Below are 20,320 nucleotides of genomic sequence, written 5' to 3' on the forward strand. Positions count from 1 at the left end.
TTCATATAGCTGAATATTATTTCAGAATAGTAGCAGAGTATTTAATAATTGGAGATTTTTATAAGTTCAACACTGGCAACAATGGCAACTCATATGCCAAATGCCAAACATAAAGAAAAAAAAAAGTGTGTGTGTCCGCTCCGACGCACGACTGGAGTTTACTGGATATAAAAAATTAAACGAAACAATACGAGAAATAGTTCTATATTACGACAACACGATACACTACAGATTATTAACAAATTAACGAGACACAAAACAAACGACTAACAAATATATGAAAATACAATAATGAGAGAAACGCGCGATCAGTACGAGGCTTTGTGGCGGACTGCCGGCGCAGCAGCCCGGCGTCACCTGCGATAACGCGGCCGCGCGTTGGCTCCTGATTGGCGCGCGCACGCATCACGCAATCAGGAGCCAATCAGGCGCATAACGCATTTCGTGTGACATGCTAGTACGATTTTGGTCCCCATAATTTTCATACCCCGGGCCTATATATGTAAATCGATTCTAAAGGAGTAAACTCCAAAAAATCACTCAGCTTATGGTGACACAGAAAGCCCGCCAAAAACGAAAACGTAAAATTGTACTCCGAATGCGACGAAGGGCTCGACAAGTAAATTCACCCACAGGCACAGCCCACTGAGTTTCTCACCGGATCTCCTCAGTGGGTCGCGCTTCCGATCCGCTGGTAAATTCTGCGAAGCACTGCTCTTGCTAGGGTTCGTGTTAGCAACGTCGTCAGGTTTGAGCCCCGTGAGCTCACCTACTAGATAAGGTTACGCTGAAATAGCCTCTAAAGGCTATCAGCTTAGATAGAAAAAAAAACATATTATAGCTTATTTATAATACTATTTATTTACTTCAAATATAGAACAGCATAAATATTTGGATGCGCTGTTAAATTGAAGATCGACACGAACCCAAAAATAAATAAATACAGGTCCAGCTAATAAATACATATAAAAAACTTCCGTTTTCGTTAGAAGTAGCTTTAGAATGAGTTAGCCCTTAAGCCAATAATAATACCTACTAATTTCACGGACATACTTTAAACATGAGATATACGAGGTGAACATGTCTAAAACAAAGAAGCATAAAAAAGTTGGAATCCCTCTTCGGCTCCTCAGCGAAGAAGGCGGGGTGGGCGACGTTGGCACGATGCTCCCGTTAATCTCCCGTAGGGACTGTTGGGTACTGGGTGCGGGGGCGCCCGGTGCTCTGCTGTCGGTTCCGTGGTGAGGCGGCGCAAGGTGGCTCCTATGCGCCACTCACGGTGTCTCCCGAGACGACGTCCTGCGGGATCTTCCCGGGGATTGGATCCCGTCCTATTGTCAGGACGGGTACCGGCGACGGCGAGCCTGCGGCGCGAATTGTGCGGTACCGTAGGTTTCGTGGAGTCGGAGTGGTGGAGCTCGATGGGGTTTAGTCGATAGTCGGTTTAACGGGGCGGATCCTGCGTGGTAGACGCCGCGCAGTGCCTCGCGCGCCTTTCTCAAGGCGTAATCTCCCGGTAGGAATCGGAAGAAGAGAAGGAGTTTGGTCTTCCTCTTCTCCCTCTTCTTCTCTGGAGGCGCCGGAGTCCGACATAACCCGGTCTATTACCCCTCTCGACCGGGTATCCGTAAATGGATTCCCCAGCGTTAAAAAAAAAAAAAAAAGTATAGCGTACCAAAGCTTGAAGTTGAATGGCTAGTACAAAACAACTGTTTACCATTTTAAAGATTAACTCTTACTCTAATTCTCTTATTCTTCTGTTTACTGTTCTTTGTGCATTATAATTAAACTCATTGTACGATGTACCTTCACCGTTCCAAAGACAATGCCAATGCCAATAATAATTGTGCATTGATTTTGTGACATTAATAATAACAACAAAGAGGACATAAACAATAATCACGCACGTTTGAACAGCTGTAAAAATAAAATAGTAACAAAAAAAATGTAATTATACCTAAATTATATTAAAATAGCCACTCTCTTTGCACCGAAATGACGTGAAATATTGAAAACAATAATTAACGACTGAATATAAATCACAATAAAATACATTGGAATAGTTTTCATGTATTATTTGTGTAATTGGAGAAATATTCTTTGGATAACGTTAAAGAAATATTATATTCAATAACAAATACAATACAATGTCTACATTAGGCGAGTCACCAGCAGTTCTTGCTAAACGCAAACATGTTAAAAACAATATTTGGTGTCCGGTTAGTATTATCACAGCCTTTGAGTGCATCTCTTTGTTTTTGTAAAGAACTGTTTTTCAGGGTAGCCATTTCTTCGGAAAACTCGGAAATTGCTTGAAAATACTATTATTATTCGGTGACTTCCGGGTAACTGGTGGTAGGAAGTGTTCTGAGTCCGCACGAGTATATACCACCACCCTCGTCATGATAATCACCTTATCGTTGCCGCCGCTGACTACTTCCCGAATCCTGATCACGCAGGAGCCAGTCACCGTCGACGCCCTAGACACGTCCTTACGGATCCATCAGATCCAATAAATTTACACTAGACGCCTTCAGCTCTAACACTAGGAGCAGGCTTAGGGACCCCGGTAAGCGTACTCATAGAACTCGACAAAGAGTTCGACATGCAACCTAAGCCATGCATCAGCCCGCTGAGTTTCTCGCTGGATCTTCTCAGCGGGTCGCAGTTCCGATCCGGTAGTAGATTCATTCGCGAAGCAGCTGCTCTTGAATTGTTAGGTCTCTTTCGAAAGCGCTCGGACAACTGCTAGCAAATCCAACCCCTCCTGGCTGAGCCTTTTGCTCACCTGTTCTGGTGAAACTGGAAAGGCCTCTGGGCCACCAGTAAAACTTCAATCATAAAAAAAACAAAAGAAACCACCACCTTACCCATTTCTGGCGTGAGGTATTAATGCGTTTCGGTTTGAAGAGTGGGACAACTGTTATACTGTTAAAACTGTGATCTTAGAACCGTTGTCCCAAGGTCGGTGGCGGAATTTATGTTGTAGATATCTATGAGCTCCCGTAACCACTTAACACAAGGGGGACCATGAGCTCGTCCACCGATCTAAAAAATAAATATATACATAAAACATTGATAAAAGTATTAAGAGAAACCGGCCATGTACGTGTCGTACTGGACACAATAAAGGGTCACTTATTTGGGATGGAACTCCACGATTCAGTTCAACTTGAAATAGTCATATGTAAAAGGAATGAAAATAAAAATAAAAAACGATTTTCAGAAAACAAACGTTGAGGACGACCCGTGGTGTGATCCTGACAATCCAAAGATGATAAGTTACAAAGATACGGTTAAAGCCACATCGGTTATCAAAGAACACATCGCCAAAACTCCTCTAAATGTATTTATTTCATTTGTTTCGATAAACCCGAATACTCACTGTTCCGTAATTTATGTTTATTCAATAATTTTGTTCTTTTTTAGAGATCTAAATGCTGCGTTCAGTTTAATATGGAATTGTATTACAAATTCGAAACCGTTCATCGTACGGGAAGGTCATAATTTTTTCTATGAATTATTTTAAGAACATTGTGACATACTTACATTAGGCGATATTAGTTGATAGAGACATAAGACTCCAGCGAACTGGAGCTACTACTGCTTTTTACACGTTCCCACTGATTTGGGTCGGTCATCTAGATTCGCTGATTCTAGAACCATACCGTTTCCACGGTCAGTTGACAACAGAAAATGTCGGTTTCAAAATATTTATAAACCGAATACAAAGCACAACATACCTACATAAAGAAATTGTGTAATATCTCCCTCTTTCGCCCACTGAGTTTCTCGTCGGATCTTCTCAGTGGGTCGCGTGTCCGATCCGGTGGTGGATTCTGCGAAGCACTGCTCTGGCTAGGGCCAGTGTTAGCAACATTCCCGGTTTGAGTCCCGTGAGCTCACACACGTCAAGGAGCAGCTGAAATAGCCTCTTAAGGCTATCAGCATAGGTAGGAGGAAGAAAAAAAAAGCTTAACTGTCTCTCTTTCTCTCTCTCTTTCGCTCTCTCTATTCTATATCTCAAATAACTAGAGAAACGGGTAGTATTTCAATTGCTGTAAATTCTTGTCAGCCCATGGACGTCTACTGCTGGACATAGGCCTCCCCCAAGCGACGCCACAAAGACCGGTCCTGCGCTGCCTGCATCCAGTGGCCTGTAAATTAGAAATTTATAAAAAATTGTATTTGGGGACGATGCCACCTAGAGATTGAAGTTTTAATTGTAATCTATAACGAATGTTAAATTACTTCTTATTTGACAGAAATAAGAAAATCAACACACTTCCACCGTAAACTAAAAATATAATAAATCCGACAGCTTTCTCGAGCGTGCGGCCTTGTATTCATTGTCGATGTTGGATGACGAACAGCGTGCTGCAGGAGTCATAACTGCTTCTCTTGGAAACTGGGGTTTGGTTCGAAATGCTTCACAATATCATTATTCTTACCGCTACTTTTTATCGGCGAAGGTGTGCGACAACTGAGACACCCCTCACCCGATCGGTACTAGGCTGAATTTCGCTTAATTATATTAATACAAGGTGTTAAATACAAACGTACAAGAAAAACGAGAATAACTGGCAACGCTGGTGAAACCCTAAATAATAGTAGGTACCAACCGTCTAAAGCAAAACAACATGGACATTTCAATGAAGAGTCGAATTCTGAATAATATTTATTTATTTCTCTCTTAAAGGTATGGTACAAATACAAAATAACGTTTTATTTTGTTAGCCTTTGAAAGAGCTGAAGTCTGTGCTAGATGCAAATAACTGTATTACTGATCTCCAAGCTCCTTGCTTCCTAGGTTAGATTTAATGAAGTTATTTTTTTCATATTCTGGTTTCAGGCTCTAGCCTATCATGGTCAACGTCTTAATGTTCCTGTCACTGTTGTAATTCCATATACTGATAAATGCAAAGTGATATTAAGATACCAAAACTACGGAGCTAACATCATACAGCACGGAAAAGATCTTTCCGAAGCCATAAGAAAAGCATTTATCATAAAATCCGAAAGACAAAACTTGACTTACATAAATGGGTAAACTATTGCATACGCTAATTGAGTTTATAAAAAAAGGAAATTAAAAAAATATATTTGAATACCTATAAATTTTATAATATTTAACAGTTACGACCATCCTCATGTGATAGCGGCCTCCGGTTCGATCGCGTTGGAAATTTTAGAGCAGCTCCCGCAAACCGATGTTGTTCTTGTGCCTGTCGGTGGAGGAGGGTTGATTGCTGGCATAGCAACGGTCGCCAAGAAATTGAAGCCGGAAATAAAGATTTATGTACGCTTATAATTATTCTAAATTTTAAACTTTTATTTCCATATACTTAAAACACGAACGAAAGACTTTTGATTTCGAAATAAACAACCCAGTTGCTACTAGATGATCTAAATCATAATATCTAAAATACTTTAAAGGGAATCGAACCGAAGAAATGCTGCAGCTTCTTCAAAGCCATGGAGAATGACAATCCGTTTCAAACTGTGGTTGGAGCAACAGTCGCTGAACTGCTTGCAGTACCGAAGGCAGGTTTCAACGCTTTTTACACAGCGAGGTCACTTATAGACAAAATGGTATATCGCTCAATAAATTGTCTGTGCTTTATATTATGCAAGCAAGTACACGCAATAATCAATAAATCACTTAAAGGTTTTAGTCGAGGACAATTGGATTTCTAGAGCAATTTTACATTTAACTGAAGAAGAGAAAATGGTCACGGAGGGTGCGGGTGCGACTGCTTTAAGCGCTTTCTTTGCTACTCCCATTATTTTACCAGAACTCAAAGGGAAAACGTCAGTATCAATAGCATTCATATCATTATTTAATAACGTGTAAATTGAAACAAAATAATCACGCTTAAGCCCGACTAATCCAGACAGAGAGAAAGAGAGTAAAGTTATAAATGGCGTCCTTTGGCTAAATGACTAATTGGTTGACTAAATGGTTGCCTAATTGGCTAATTGGTGGAAAAACTATTTGGTTAAAGCGAAATTTCGCTTAATACGTGACATTTATCTTTATAATTAAGGGCCCGTTTATTTGGTATTCGTAATAACAATTCGATGTTTTTAATTGATCTTCAATTAAGTTTACCTCACTCAAATAGGTGAACTAGAGTGTTAAGATATTTTTTCCAAATTTTAAACTTTAAATGGCTCTCCTGTAAACTTGCAAAAATGTCACTTAAACCTCGATATATATATTATTATATTCTGAATTTTCGGTCGACGAATAACGGTACCTGTTCCACATTCTTATCAACATTCATCATTTATCATAATCGATTACTCTTGGCAGAGCAGTCGTGGTCATGTGGAATTCTTGTTTATTAAAGTCTTGACAGATGTTTTCCATAGTTTGCGAACTGAGGCTTGGCGCACGCAGTTATCAACAAAAGTTTTGAAAATAATCAATATAACAAAATAATCAGAAATAAATCGACGCTATAGTAATGCCAAAATGAGTTTATTTGTAAGTTTTAGTTTTAGAAGCTGAGGATAGCTCGAGATAGCTGCTAGGGGTTGAATTAGAAAGAGTAACCAGTTTTTGCGCCATAATGTGACGATGCAAAAAAATTAGCATCCATAAATTTAGAACATATTTAATTATTATAGAATAACAAGTATAAGACGGATTAAATTGGCACACCTAAATTGTCATTAATACTAAAAATACACTTATTTATTCGGTGTTTTAATTAAATAAATGTATTTTTCTGTTTTCCAGTGTGGTTTGTGTTGTTTCGGGAGGTAATACTGACTATTTCACCTTATGCCGAAACATTGAGCGAGCAAAGGCCATCGAAGGTCGTCTTATTAAAATGAGGGTAAGAACTAAAACGCTCAGTAATTTAAGTTTCGCGATGAATGTCTCATATTTATTAATTTTTTTAATACAGTTCACTCTTTCTGGCAACCAGCTTACGGAGCAAAGAGTAAAGATTCTACGGATTATTGCCAAGACAAGTTGTAATATTCTTCAATGTCGGTGTGAAGAAGCTCTACTAGAAGAAAGCTTTCGGAAAATCTACGTAATACGCATTGAAATTTAAGCATTATCTTTATTGTTATGAAGAGCTCACGGCCTACCTGATGTTAGCCCAAGACATCACGGCATGAATGCCGCCGCCTTTGTGACATTGGATTAAAGTCTCAATTGCATTGGAGCACCAAGTATCTACTTAGCCTTTCAACCAGAATCCGGGATTGTTCCGCGGTCAAGTGTCATTCATGTGTAAAAGACGATTGTGCCGACATACCGACCTATACCAACATACATAGCAGTGCGGTTCCCGGCTCAGAATTGGATCAATCCATATCTTCCAGTGGTTGTCGTAAAAGGCGACTAAAAGTATTTTTCTGGCTACCGTCTTATACCAACGATAGATTTGCCAAGGAGAATCGACGACGGGTAAGCGGCCGGTCGTAAGGCTCTTGTCAAATTCCTATGCGGTATGATATGATGACCTGAATAGAAAAGAGGACACGCTGCGTCGACCCCCACATGTCACATATCTGTTAACACCAGGTGGGCTGTGAGATCGTCCACCCATTTAAGCAATAAAAAAAAAAACAAAAAAAAAACATTGTGTGCGATAAGGGCAAGAAAAAGAAGACGTCAAAACTAAGCTAGCAATATTTAGAAAATATTTAGTTATTTTCGAATAAATTTGTTTGATTTATCGAGATAGCGACTTTCTTTCATCATCAGTCTACAGGCATCCACTACTACACGAGGTTCACCCGAATAACCTAAAGATAATTCTATTCTCTACCTGTGCCGGAGAAGATTCTATTCTCCTTTAATCTTATTTATTCTTTTTAGCTAACACTTATCTGTGAGACGGCGAGTCACGAACACGCCTGTGTTGTTAAACGTATCATGGACAGTATGTTTCTTGATTACAAGTTTTCCGAAGATCCTTATAACCCGATACAAAGCTGCGTTTGCTTCCCGAACCCTATGCTTTATTGAATCATTAAAGATATTCGAACGATAACTGTTTTTTTGTGTTGACTTTAATGGTTAGATAGTCTCGACGTTCAGATATCAAAATATGATTACTATCTCACACCAAATTTAGATTTCTTTATAACACACACAGTCGTCTTATTCGTTGAAGACTTCGCGGCAAAATACGAATGGTACCGGGCTACCACCAGCACGTAGTTCAGTCCTTGAAACCGTAAATAATATAACTGGTATCGACAATTATATATTTATTTCTTTTTATTTATCACAATTCATGCACATTATCGTAAATTAGTGGACTTAATGCTTAAGGTATTATTTACCAGTCGACGAAGGGTGATACAGAAAAGAACTTAGTAGGTGCATTGTTTAAATAACTAAAGGAAATTTATAGTGCCGTCGAGTATTCTAACAAACTTCAAAATAAAAAAAAGTGTGTGTGTCCGCTCCGACGCACGACTGGAGTTTACTGGATATAAAAAATTAAACGAAACAATACGAGAAATAGTTCTATATTACGACAACACGATACACTACAGATTATTAACAAATTAACGAGACACAAAACAAACGACTAACAAATATATGAAAATACAATAATGAGAGAAACGCGCGATCAGTACGAGGCTTTGTGGCGGACTGCCGGCGCAGCAGCCCGGCGTCACCTGCGATAACGCATTTCGTGTGACATGCGCAATCAGGCGCATAACGCATTTCGTGTGACATGCTAGTACGATTTTGGTCCCCATAATTTTCATACCCCGGGCCTATATATGTAAATCGATTCTAAAGGAGTAAACTCCAATAAAAAATTAGAAACTTTTTTTATTTATTACGTAGATTGGTGATCAATATCTGGTCCTTGATTAGTGGTTACCGATGCCTTGAGATGCATATCTCAATTATAAAGTGATTACCTACGTAAATTTTAATTCCTGCGAGTTTGGTTTTTATTACACGATTTTATTATTATTATTCAAAGTTGAAGTCATTCGTGAGCTCGAGGTAAGAACGTATTTGATTAGAAAAAAAATTCCCATGCCTACGGGATTTGAACAGCGATATAATCGCATCGTTGAATGTGCGTCTCTCTGCGAAGTATTTTATGCAGAGATCCCGTAATAATCTTCTTTCTATACATAAAAGGTATTGTCATTAGCGACAAACCACAATGTTTAAATTGTTTACAAGGTAAACGTCATTGTAATGTTACATTAGATTTTTATTACGAAAAAAAATTTCATGTTTTAACAAAATCCTACAGATTGATTTCCTCACCCTTTGACCAGTATCGTTATGTCTCGCCGGCACGTGAGTATATGTACCTTTATTTGTCCTACATACATAATAATACGTTAATCCTATTTTCAACATTATATACCTGATTATTTCCATCCTAATACACAATCAGGAAGATTTTGATGAATTCTGTGACCCGGAGAATCCTAGACCAATTAAATATGACGAAGTAAAAGATGCATTGGAACGTTTAAGTCCGTTTATTACAAAAACCCCATGTATGGTAAGTTCCTTGACTATTTAAAGGCTAATTTAGTTCACAAGCTCCAGAAATAAAATTGAATATCCATTATTATTTTTTGCATAGTTAGCAAATCACGGCCCTACTAGTGTTAAATGCTTCGGAGCCTAATGGTAAACATATTAAATATTGTACCTAATTTATCTTATCTTACGAATGTCCCATAGGCCAAACTGGAACTATATAAATATATATATAACTAGTCAGGTCATAAGTATTGTCACACAGTAAAAACTTTTCTTTTAGAATGCTGGCCACAAAAAAGTTTATTGAATTCGAATTTCGAATTGTTCATGAAAATAAAAATGTATGCTTTTAGAATTTTTACTCATTTTTAAATATGAAGTGGACGCTTAAAGAAGACCGTGTTGCAGTTATTGCGTTGCATCGTTGCGGTTATGCGCCAATTCAAATTTTTTTAACATACTGAAAAATTTGAATATAACCAAAAGATTCGTTTATCGTACCATCAAACGATACAATGAAGACTCTAGTGTAGATTACAGGTCAAGAAGTGGTCGCCCTCGGTCTGTTAGGACTCCAGCAGTGATAAAAGCTGTGAAGGCGCGAATTCAAAGAAATCCCAAACGTAAGCAGAAACTGTTGGCCCTTCAGATGGGGTTAAGCAGAACCACGGTGAAAAGGGTGTTAAATGAAGACTTAGGGCTTCGGGCATATCGAAGAAAAACAGGACATCGTTTGAATGCTCGTCTAATGGACCTGAGACTGAAGAGATGCCGCGTTTTGTTGAAGTTGAAGCGGTACACGGGAAAAAAATATCGGGAAATTCTTTTTTCGGATGAAAAAATTTTTACCGTAGAAGAGAGCTATAACAAACAAAATGATAAGGTGTACGCACACAGTAGTGAAGAAGCGAGCAACCGTATTCCGCGTGTCCAACGAGGTCATTTCCCATCCTCGCTCATGGTATGGTTGGGAGTTTCTTATTGGGGCTTAACAGAGGTACATTTTTGTGAGAAAGGTGTAAAAACGAATGCAGTTGTGTATCACAATACAGTTCTGACGAACCTTGTGGAACCTGTTTCTCATACCATGTTAAATAACAGGCACTGGGTATTCCAACAAGATTCGGCGCCAGCTCATAGAGCGAAGAGCACACAAGACTGGCTGGCGGCGCGTGAAATCGACTTCATCCGGCACGAACACGGAATAGATAAATAAGGTTGGAATGGTAATGTAGGCGGGGCAAGCGTGCCACTGTTATGATCGAACAAACATAACTCGACCGATTCTTTCATTCACCGCGTTTAGTGCGCTTCGGAATACTTGGGCGAACAGATCTCCGCTTTATAGTGCCGTGTTGTGCAATTATAACTTGTAAAACAAAAAATCAGACCTCAAGTATAGAGCGAGGAGGTATATCTTTCGATCGGTAAGTCGAAATTACCATTTAATTACAATATGATTTGTCTAAAACATAAAAATATACTGAGCATTATGAAATTCCAAACATTAACAATATTATTGCAGCAAGTTATAAATAGCATACATTGCGCGATGTGTACTCGCCCAATGAACGCAATGACCAAGTCAGCTTCCAATGTACTACATGCATTGCGTTCTCTACACTTCAATCTTTGAAATTTCGGCCTTTGCCCTGATTGGCCGTGGTGCACGGCGCTAGTTTGTCGATAGTGAGGTGACCATGTGGTGAAATAAAATCATCGACAGAATTCTCGACTATATTTACATTTGACATGGATAATTTTTGCATTATTTTATATTTAATTAATGATGCCTAGTATATTCTTAGTGAGACGTATTTTGATTAAAATAAATATGTATTATTATTATTGAATTATTATCATTGAATTAAAGTGAAGGTATAATATAAAGGGACATGTAGACCTCTCATTTACGGGTATTTACTATATTGTCTAAGACGTATTAAAATCTAAGTAAAATGCCATTTGACTTATGCAGTAAATAAAAAAATTTAGGTTTCCTAAAGAACCTAACGCCAGGGAACAATGGATTGACGTGACAGGTAGAGGAAACTGGAGACAAAGACGAGTACTATTTGCTCTAAACATTTTACTGAAAATGATTTTACCATAAAAAAAATCAGAATACACTTAGTTCTGAAAAATTCATTCGCAATTAAAAGCAAGCGCCAACTGCTTAACAAATACGTTTTATTCCAGCGACAGTGACTATTTGTAATTAATAAAAGTAAAATAGTTTTTTTTTTTCAATATTTATTTCATGTTTCATTTTCTCCATTCATTCATCAGATAATTTATCGATAAAGAATATCGATTTTATCAAGCACTAGCGTGTATGAACATTTTTATTGCCTTTTTGCGTGTGTGAGTGTGTATGCCTACGGGTGTTTTGTGCTAGTTTGCGAACGAATATCTGTCCTGAGATTTATGTGTGGGTGTTTTTGTTGTGTGCGAAATACTTGTAATCACAGTGTGTGTATGTGTAGAAATTAAAATAGTGGGGATGAAGCGGCGACACTGGTTCTAATACAAAATTAGAGCAAAGGCCTTTCCAACCTTATTTATCTATTCCGTGGGCACGAAGACTGGCCCTCCTCCAGTCCAGATTTGAATCCGTTAGATTACAAGATATGGCAACACTTGGAGGAAAAGGCGTGCTCAAAGCGTCATCCCAATTTGGAGTCACTCAAGACATCCTTGATTAAGGCAGCCGCCGATATTGACATGGACCTCGTTCTTGCTGCGATAGACGACTGGCCGCGCAGATTGAAGGCCTGTATTCAAAATCACAGAGGTCATTTTGAATAAACTTTAGTGTCATAAGAATCTATGTTTTGTTAAGTTCATTTTGGTATATGAATGGTTACATAATGAATAAACTTGTTTCAATTATTTTACATTAAACATGTGACAGAATTTATGACCCGACTAGGTATGTGCATAGAAATGATATTAAAGTAGTTTCTAGAAAGATTATACTCGTAAAACTACAAACACATACCTACATTTATTTTTCATAGCTTTTTTTGACTTTTTTCAGCCATCTCATCACCAACGTGAATTTACTATGAAATTATATTACAAGATTGAGTCAATGCAGATAACTGGAAGGTACCTACTCAATTAGTGCTACACATAGATTCTACATTTTCGAACTTAATTTGAAATATTTACCATTTTTGATCTCGTTAACAAAAAAAAACATTTTATTTCAGTTTTAAAGAGAGAGGTTCACTAAACGTTTTGCAACTGTTACCATTAGATAAAAAGAAGATCGGCGTCGTGATAGCTTCAATAGGCAATGACGCCATTGGTATATGTCACTACGGCGCCAAGCTCGGCATTCCAGTGATTGTCGTGGTGCCTGTGACAATTCCCATATGTAAACTGCAAAACTGTTACAGTCTCGGCGCAAAAGTTATCCTAGAAGGAAGCAACTTGACGGAATCTCAAAGATTTGCGAGATCGTTGGCGAAAGATAAAGGACTTACGTATATTAACGCGTAAAACAATTTTACATTTTTTTAGACAACCTCTAAACTATTTCGTGATTAAGATTCTAGCATGATAATGGCAAAGAAAACTGTTAGAGAAGTTATAAGTACCTATATCAGCAGGCTATCTGGTGCTACTAACTTGTTTTGCGTCCAATAAAATGGATTTGCTTAACATATGCTAAAATAGCAATTATTTTATGAATTCGAGTATTCAGAAATAACTGTAATTTTTTTCCCTAATGGGGGTGAACATTTTACGCGTCCAGAATTTGCGGTCGTGGAAGGCGAGCCAATTTGTGGCGAACGAGCGATTGCCAATTTCTTCGACTTTATTGACAGACACGTTGAATATACCTAATTTTAGTAAAACCAAAATGATTTCTACTTAGTAATAGATTTATGTCTCCGACCAGTAGATTATTTACTTTTCGGCTTCGAAAACGATTCAAATACGCCCTGTGTAGGTATCTACTACTTACCTAATACTCGTAGTTTCTGTCACTATTTGTATTAAGGATATTTGTATTAAGGAGCTTTTGCCCACAACTCCGTCCGCGTGGAATAGTTACTTTGGCATAACGCAAAATTTTACCCCCACTTCATTTACGTAGAAAGTGAAAATATTTTTGAACTATAGAATGTTAAGGAGCCATTTAAACCCCTATTTTGAAACATTCTTTATTGGTGCTCCACTTGTATTGGTCTTACCGTGATGTTATATAGCCTATAGCCTTCCTCAATAAATGGACTATCTAACACTGAAACAATTTTCAAATCGGACCAATACTTCCTGAGATTAGCGCGTTCAAACAAACAAACTCTTCAGCTTTATAATATGAAGTATAGATACATTTATATTCTCTGTACAATTAATTGTATTATTTGTTTATTATTTCATAGACGCGATCATCCTCACATCCTAATGGGTTACGGTACATTAGCACTGGAAATTTTGGAACAAATTCCGCTTGTTGAAGCAGTTATTGTTCCAGTCGGCAGCGGTGGTCTGATCGCGGCAGTTGCCGCCGTTATCAAACATATTAAACCAAATTGCCTTGTTTATGTTAGTTAATCCTCAGTTATTTACAAATCCACATGATTCTTTTAAGCTTTTGTGGCTTTGGCACACTGTGGTTTAATGGGGCCTTACCGCAATTGTCACATTTCAAGGTCATCAGAATATCGAGAAATCGTGAACTATAAAAGTAATCGTAAGAGCCCGTTAAATAATAGTGTGTATAAAATTCACTTTAACTTTGAAATGACTAGTAAAACCAAATCTTTTACGATCATATTAGAGTAATTGATATACCTAAATGATTAACACAATAAAATCCGTAGGGAGTGCAATCAGAAAACATACCGACTTTCTTTAAATCTTTGGAAATGGACAAGCCGATACAAGTGCCAATGCAAGATAATATGGCAGATGCAATATCTGTGCCAAATGTCGGTGTCAATGCATTCCATACTGCAAAAACTCTGGTAGACAAAATGGTAGGTCAATAAGGTTCAGAATTGTGTTAACTTAAAAAAAACTATATGCCTGATTAGTAAAATTCTTGCTAAATTTAACTGTGTACTGATGTTGAGGTTTATGAGCTCGTACGGTCAGATCACTATTCTTATTTTTGTTATTACCTTATGGTGGTATCCTATGTACGATGACCTAGTGCTGAACATCAAGTGCACTAAGCTTGTCTATCAAAAGGCCGTTGTGATAACGTTTTTTTTTTTTTGCATTTAAGCTATTGGTAAACCAGGACTGGATAGCTCGATCAATTCTGCATTTAATTGAGAAAGAAAGATTTGTAATAGAAGGAGCAGGAGCTTGTCCGCTCGCTGCGATTCTTGGGAATCTCGTTCCTGAGCTCAAAACGAAGTAGTTAGTACCTACTTATATCTAATCGGCTGGTTAAATTGTATATTATATTAATAAACTAGCTGACCCGGCAGAGTTCGTAGTGCCTCAATCGATAAATAAAAGACCTAAACTTTTGTATAAAATAAACTTAAAACAAACAAAATAAATCCGTCCGACGAGGGACACATCAAAGGAAATACAAAATTGTTATTTTTATTTAATACCGAACATTTTCATATTTATCTACCTTTTAAACCTTCTCTGGACTTCCACAAATAATTCAAGACCAAAATTAGCCGAATCTGTTCAGCCGTTCTCGAGTTTTAGCGAGACTAACGAACAGCAATTCATTTTTATATATATAGAAATTCTGACAACGTATAGCTGATGACATACACAAGCTCGTTTAGGATGTTTGAGAACCACAAATTATATATTAGCGAAGTTACAACGTAATCGCATACGTTCGAACTAACAAAACGTGAACAAACGTCGGGGGTCGATTGCTTCCCGCTTCCGTAGGTTTAACCCGCGATTCCCTACAAGTGACCCCTGGGTGGTGCTAAACGGGAGCCGAAAACATAATCGGTGGTAGGACTAGTCCGACTGGCTGGCGACCACCCTCCAACTAGAGTCCGCCGCCAAATAGCCTAGCTGTGTTCCGGTGTGTGGGTTGGAGAGCCAGTTTTATTCCTTTCCTTTCCTCTTCCTTGTTGGGGGTGAATCTTGATGACACCTGGAACATGCGGATCTGACGTGCGCGCGAGCTTGCGGGACGTGATTGTTTGACAGGGGTATAGGGAGACCCAGTGAAACGGTGTTCGCCGCCGCCCGCCGGTCAGTAGGGGACCTGAACCCGGGTGTCACTACTAAACTCCGCCCCGGGAAGCTGTCCCGCCAACCGGTGCGAAATCCTGTCGTGCGGTCGTCGTGCCGGACTCGGAGACCGGAGTGGATCCCGGCGATCGTACGCAGGGTGGACTGGGGGCCCTTCCATGCCCTGCGTCGGACTCTCACGGAACCCGTAATCGACCGCACACTATGTTCCGCGCTTTATTCAGGTGTTGTCATGTTTTCACTCCGAACATCCTACCTCACCTTATCCCACTCTCCAAAAAACAAAATGAAAATAAGAAAAAGAAAAAGGGCTATATCGGCGATCCCCTATTCCACATTTAATGTGGATTTCAGCAATGTCAGGGGCCTACATAGCAACCTTGACGCCGTACACCACCACCTTGAGACGGCGCAGCCTGCCCTACTGTTTCTGACGGAGACACAGATATCTGCTCCGGATGATACCTCTTACCTTGAATACCCCGGCTACGTATTGGAGCACAACTTCCTGCGTAAAGCCGGGGTGTGTGTATTCGTCCGGGCTGATGTTTGTTGTCGCCGTCTACGAGGCCTCGAACAACGGGACCTGTCCCTCTTGTGGCTGCGCGTAGATCACGTGGGCCGTAGCCGAATCTACGCGTGCCTGTACAGGTCCCACAGCAGTGATGCAGGTGCAGCTCTGATAGAGCATATGCAAGAGGGGACTAACCGCGTGCTTGAGCAGTACCCATCTGCGGAGGTGGTGGTTCTTGGAGATTTTAACGCTCACCACCAAGAGTGGTTGGGGTCCAGAACCACTGACCTCCCGGGTCGGACTGCCTACGATTTCGCCTTGGCCTACGGCTTCTCCCAGCTGGTGACACAGCCCACCCGTGTCCCAGATATCGAGGGGCACGAGCCTTCTCTGTTGGACCTTCTGCTGACCACGGATCCGGCCGGATACAGTGTGGTGGTCGACGCTCCGCTTGGATCGTCCGATCACTGCCTTATCCGTGCTGCCGTACCACTCTCTCGTCCTGGTCGTCGAACGACGACCGGGTATCGAAGAGTTTGGCGGTATATGTCAGCAGATTGGGATGGATTGCGTGAATTTTACGCATCCTACCCATGGGGGCGGTTCTGCTTTTCCTCTGCTGATCCTGACGTCTGTGCGGACCGTCTTAAAGACGTGGTGCTCCAGGGGATGGAATTGTTTGTTCCCTCTTCTGAAGTGCCCGTTGGGGGTCGCAGCAGACCCTGGTATAACAATGCCAGCAGGGATGCTGCACACCTCAAGCGGTCCGCATACGTGGCATGGGATGATGCCAGGAGGCGTCGGGATCCTAACATCTCAGAGGAAAGGCGGAAATATAACGCCGCCTCCAGGTCCTACAAGAAGGTAATTGCCAAGGCGAAGTCGGAGCACGTTGCTAGAGTTGGCGAGCGACTAAAGAGCTATCCCTCTGGGAGCCGTGCTTTTTGGTCGCTCGCCAAAGCTGCAGAAGGAAACTTTTGCAGGTCTAGTCTCCCACCACTGCGCAAGTCCGATGACACTCTGGCCCACAGTGCGAAAGAGAAGGCTGACCTTCTGGTCAAACTCTTCGCCTCGAACTCGACTGTGGACGACAGGGGTGCCACACCACCGAACATCCCCCGGTGTGATAGCTCCCTGCCGGAAATCTGCTTCACACAGTGTGCAGTCAGGCGGGAGCTCCGACTCCTGGACGTCCATAAGTCGAGTGGGCCAGACGGCATCCCCGCAGTGGTTCTGAAAAAGTGCGCCCCTGAGCTGACGCCTGCGCTAACGCGTTTGTATCGCCTCTCTTATTGCACTAACAGGGTTCCGTCTTCATGGAAGACCGCCCACGTCCACCCTATCCCCAAGAAGGGTGACCGGTCGGACCCATCGAGCTATAGGCCTATCGCGATAACTTCCTTGCTTTCCAAGGTGATGGAGCGAATAATAAACACACAACTCCTGAAGTATCTTGAAGATCGCCAGCTGATCAGTGACCGACAGTACGGTTTCCGTCACGGTCGTTCAGCTGGCGATCTTCTTGTATACCTTACTCACAGGTGGGCTGAAGCCTTGGAGAGCAAGGGCGAGGCTCTTGCTGTGAGCCTTGATATCGCGAAGGCCTTCGACAGGGTCTGGCATAGGGCGCTTCTGTCGAAGCTACCATCTTACGGAATCCCCGAGGGTCTCTGCAAGTGGATCGCTAGCTTTCTGGATGGGTGGAGCATCACGGTCGTTGTAGACGGTGATTGTTCTGATACCATGACCATTAATGCTGGCGTTCCACAAGGTTCGGTGCTCTCCCCCACGCTTTTCATCCTGTATATCAATGACATGCTGTCTATTGATGGCATGCATTGCTATGCGGATGACAGCACGGGGGATGCGCGATATATCGGCCATCAGAGTCTTTCTCGGAGCGTGGTGCAAGAGAGACGATCAAAACTTGTGTCTGAAGTGGAGAACTCTCTGGGGCGAGTCTCCGAGTGGGGTGAATCGAACTTAGTTCAATTCAACCCGTTGAAGACACAAGTTTGCGCGTTCACTGCGAAGAAGGACCCCTTTGTCATGGCGCCGCAATTCCAAGGAGTATCCCTGCAACCTTCCGCGAGCATCGGGATACTTGGGGTCGACATTTCGAGTGATGTCCAATTTCGGAGTCATTTGGAAGGCAAAGCCAAGTTGGCGTCCAAAATGCTGGGAGTCCTCAACAGAGCGAAGCGGTATTTCACGCCTGGACAAAGACTTTTGCTTTATAAAGCACAAGTCCGGCCTCGCGTGGAGTACTGTTCCCATCTCTGGGCCGGGGCTCCCAAATACCAGCTTCTTCCATTTGACTCCATACAGAGGAGGGCCGTTCGAATCGTCGATAATCCCATTCTCGCGGATCGTTTGGAACCTTTGGGTCTGCGGAGGGACTTCGGTTCCCTCTGTATTTTGTACCGAATGTTCCATGGGGAGTGCTCTGAGGAATTGTTCGAGATGATACCGGCATCTCGTTTTTACCATCGCACCGCCCGCCACCGGAGTAGAGTTCATCCATACTACCTGGAGCCACTGCGGGCATCGACAGTGCGTTTCCAGAGGTCTTTTCTGCCACGTACCATCCGGCTATGGAATGAGCTCCCCTCCACGGTGTTTCCCGAGCGCTATGACATGTCCTTCTTTAAAAGAGGCTTGTGGAGAGTATTAAGCGATAGGCAGCGGCTTGGCTCTGCCCCTGGCATTGCTGAAGTCCATGGGCGACGGTAACCACTCACCATCAGGTGGGCCGTATGCTCGTCTGCCTACAAGGGCAATAAAAAAAAAAAAAAAAAAAAAAACAAAGCCACGAATAACATTATACCTACCTATACGAACTATTTTTCGATTTTATATTCGCAAAATTATCGAAAAAGGAACCAAAATTGAAATTTTTATAATTACTTTTGACGATTTAACCTCGGATCTATTACAGTAATACAGGGTCATACGTGACCTCAAAAACTGGAAATTATTCGAAACGTCCGAGATAAAATAATGACAATAAAAAACGCAAGATTAAATTCTTTACGAGTATATCGACGCTTGAAAGGCAAACGTGACTATGCTATAATGCGTGAACTTTACAGTAGACTAATTTAAAGTTGAAATACCTGAAAAAAATTATAAAATATTTTAACGAATCTAGCTGTAGGATTGAAATGATTTTAATAGACCTAGAAATATATATATTTTTGCGCATCGAATATTGTTATTGCCTATCATTTATGTAGGTACAAAGCAGTTATTGTCGCTTAGTCAAGTTTGCCTTTCAAGCGTCGAATTATGTATTATTAAGATTATATTCTTTAAAACAGTTTTAATTCTATCAACGACTCGCAGAATCCAAAGAAAATCTAATATGGAAATTATTTTAATAATTACTAAATAAGTGATTTATCATGGCCAATGTGTTAATGCTAATTTTAAAAGGGAATACAAGATAATCGTACACTTTTTTTTCAATATTACAGTGTGGTCGCCATTCTCAGCGGGGGCAATATTGATTACACTTCTCTGATACGGTCCTTACAAAGAGGACTATCTGTAATTGGAAGGCTAGTCAGATTTAGCGTAAGACTTAAATTTTACTATAACAGTTCCTATAAAAAGTCATGTGTTCTGTAGTTACATATTGAATGGTATAAAAATTTAAATGTTAAAATGGATATTAAGCGAATCTAAGCACTAAGGGTGTCAAAAATGATTACACTCTGTCTCAAACATAGGCTTTAAACTTCGATCAATTAACTATTGTTACTTAGAGTACTAGACAGAGATCATGAACAAAAACACGTCGCTAACGTAGCATCGATAGCTTAAACAGACTTACAAAACTAGAATGAATTGACACAGTTTTAAAAAACGTCATTGTTCGAATTTATTTTCAACTTGGACACCCAAATATAATATGGTTATACTGGTTTGTGCTTATGACCTTGTGTCACCATTGCGACAGGTACCTACTAAGCATTATTGAAGGCTTAAACGGAAAGCCATCAGCTATGAAATAAATAATTATTTTGTATACTTTTGAGATCTTTGATACCATCAATAACTGCCTTTTAAAAAAGTAGTTTTGCATTGTCATTTCTGTCAGATGTCTTGCT

The 20,320-nt window shown here is 40.5% G+C and overlaps 2 protein-coding genes across 4 annotated transcripts in view; both read left to right on the top strand.

Annotated features, from left to right (window-relative positions):
- LOC101741242 (L-threonine ammonia-lyase) overlaps positions 1-20,320 on the top strand; it is a 66,989-nt gene that overhangs the window by 45,036 nt on the left and 1,633 nt on the right. The window contains exons 2-9 of one of the 2 annotated variants that reach the window (XM_062676077.1): positions 9,233-9,301; positions 9,402-9,512; positions 12,537-12,607; positions 12,712-12,999; positions 13,894-14,056; positions 14,335-14,490; positions 14,742-14,878; positions 19,685-19,784. In XM_062676077.1, coding sequence (XP_062532061.1) covers positions 9,287-9,301; positions 9,402-9,512; positions 12,537-12,607; positions 12,712-12,999; positions 13,894-14,056; positions 14,335-14,490; positions 14,742-14,878; positions 19,685-19,784 — 1,041 coding nt within the window. In that variant the 5' untranslated portion in view covers positions 9,233-9,286. Of the gene's footprint in view, positions 1-9,181; positions 9,302-9,401; positions 9,513-12,536; positions 12,608-12,711; positions 13,000-13,893; positions 14,057-14,334; positions 14,491-14,741; positions 14,879-19,684; positions 19,785-20,320 lie in introns of both variants that reach the window. The other variant, XM_012688982.3, reaches the window with a different exon arrangement.
- LOC101741102 (L-threonine ammonia-lyase) lies at positions 1,876-8,018 on the top strand. Of its 2 annotated transcripts, XM_004924507.4 has the most exons (11): positions 1,876-2,219; positions 3,227-3,346; positions 3,430-3,500; positions 4,322-4,418; positions 4,853-5,046; positions 5,137-5,299; positions 5,437-5,592; positions 5,669-5,811; positions 6,746-6,845; positions 6,918-7,049; positions 7,844-8,018. In XM_004924507.4, the coding sequence occupies exons 1-11, from the start codon at positions 2,148-2,150 to the stop codon at positions 7,991-7,993; spliced, it is 1,398 nt and encodes a 465-aa protein (XP_004924564.2). In that variant the 5' UTR covers positions 1,876-2,147; the 3' UTR covers positions 7,994-8,018. The 2 variants fall into 2 exon arrangements, with proteins under 2 accessions (XP_004924564.2, XP_062532058.1); XM_062676074.1 differs by lacking the exon at positions 3,227-3,346.

Source organism: Bombyx mori, chromosome 25, assembly GCF_030269925.1.
Source record: "Bombyx mori chromosome 25, ASM3026992v2".
NCBI lineage: Eukaryota > Metazoa > Arthropoda > Insecta > Lepidoptera > Bombycidae > Bombyx > Bombyx mori.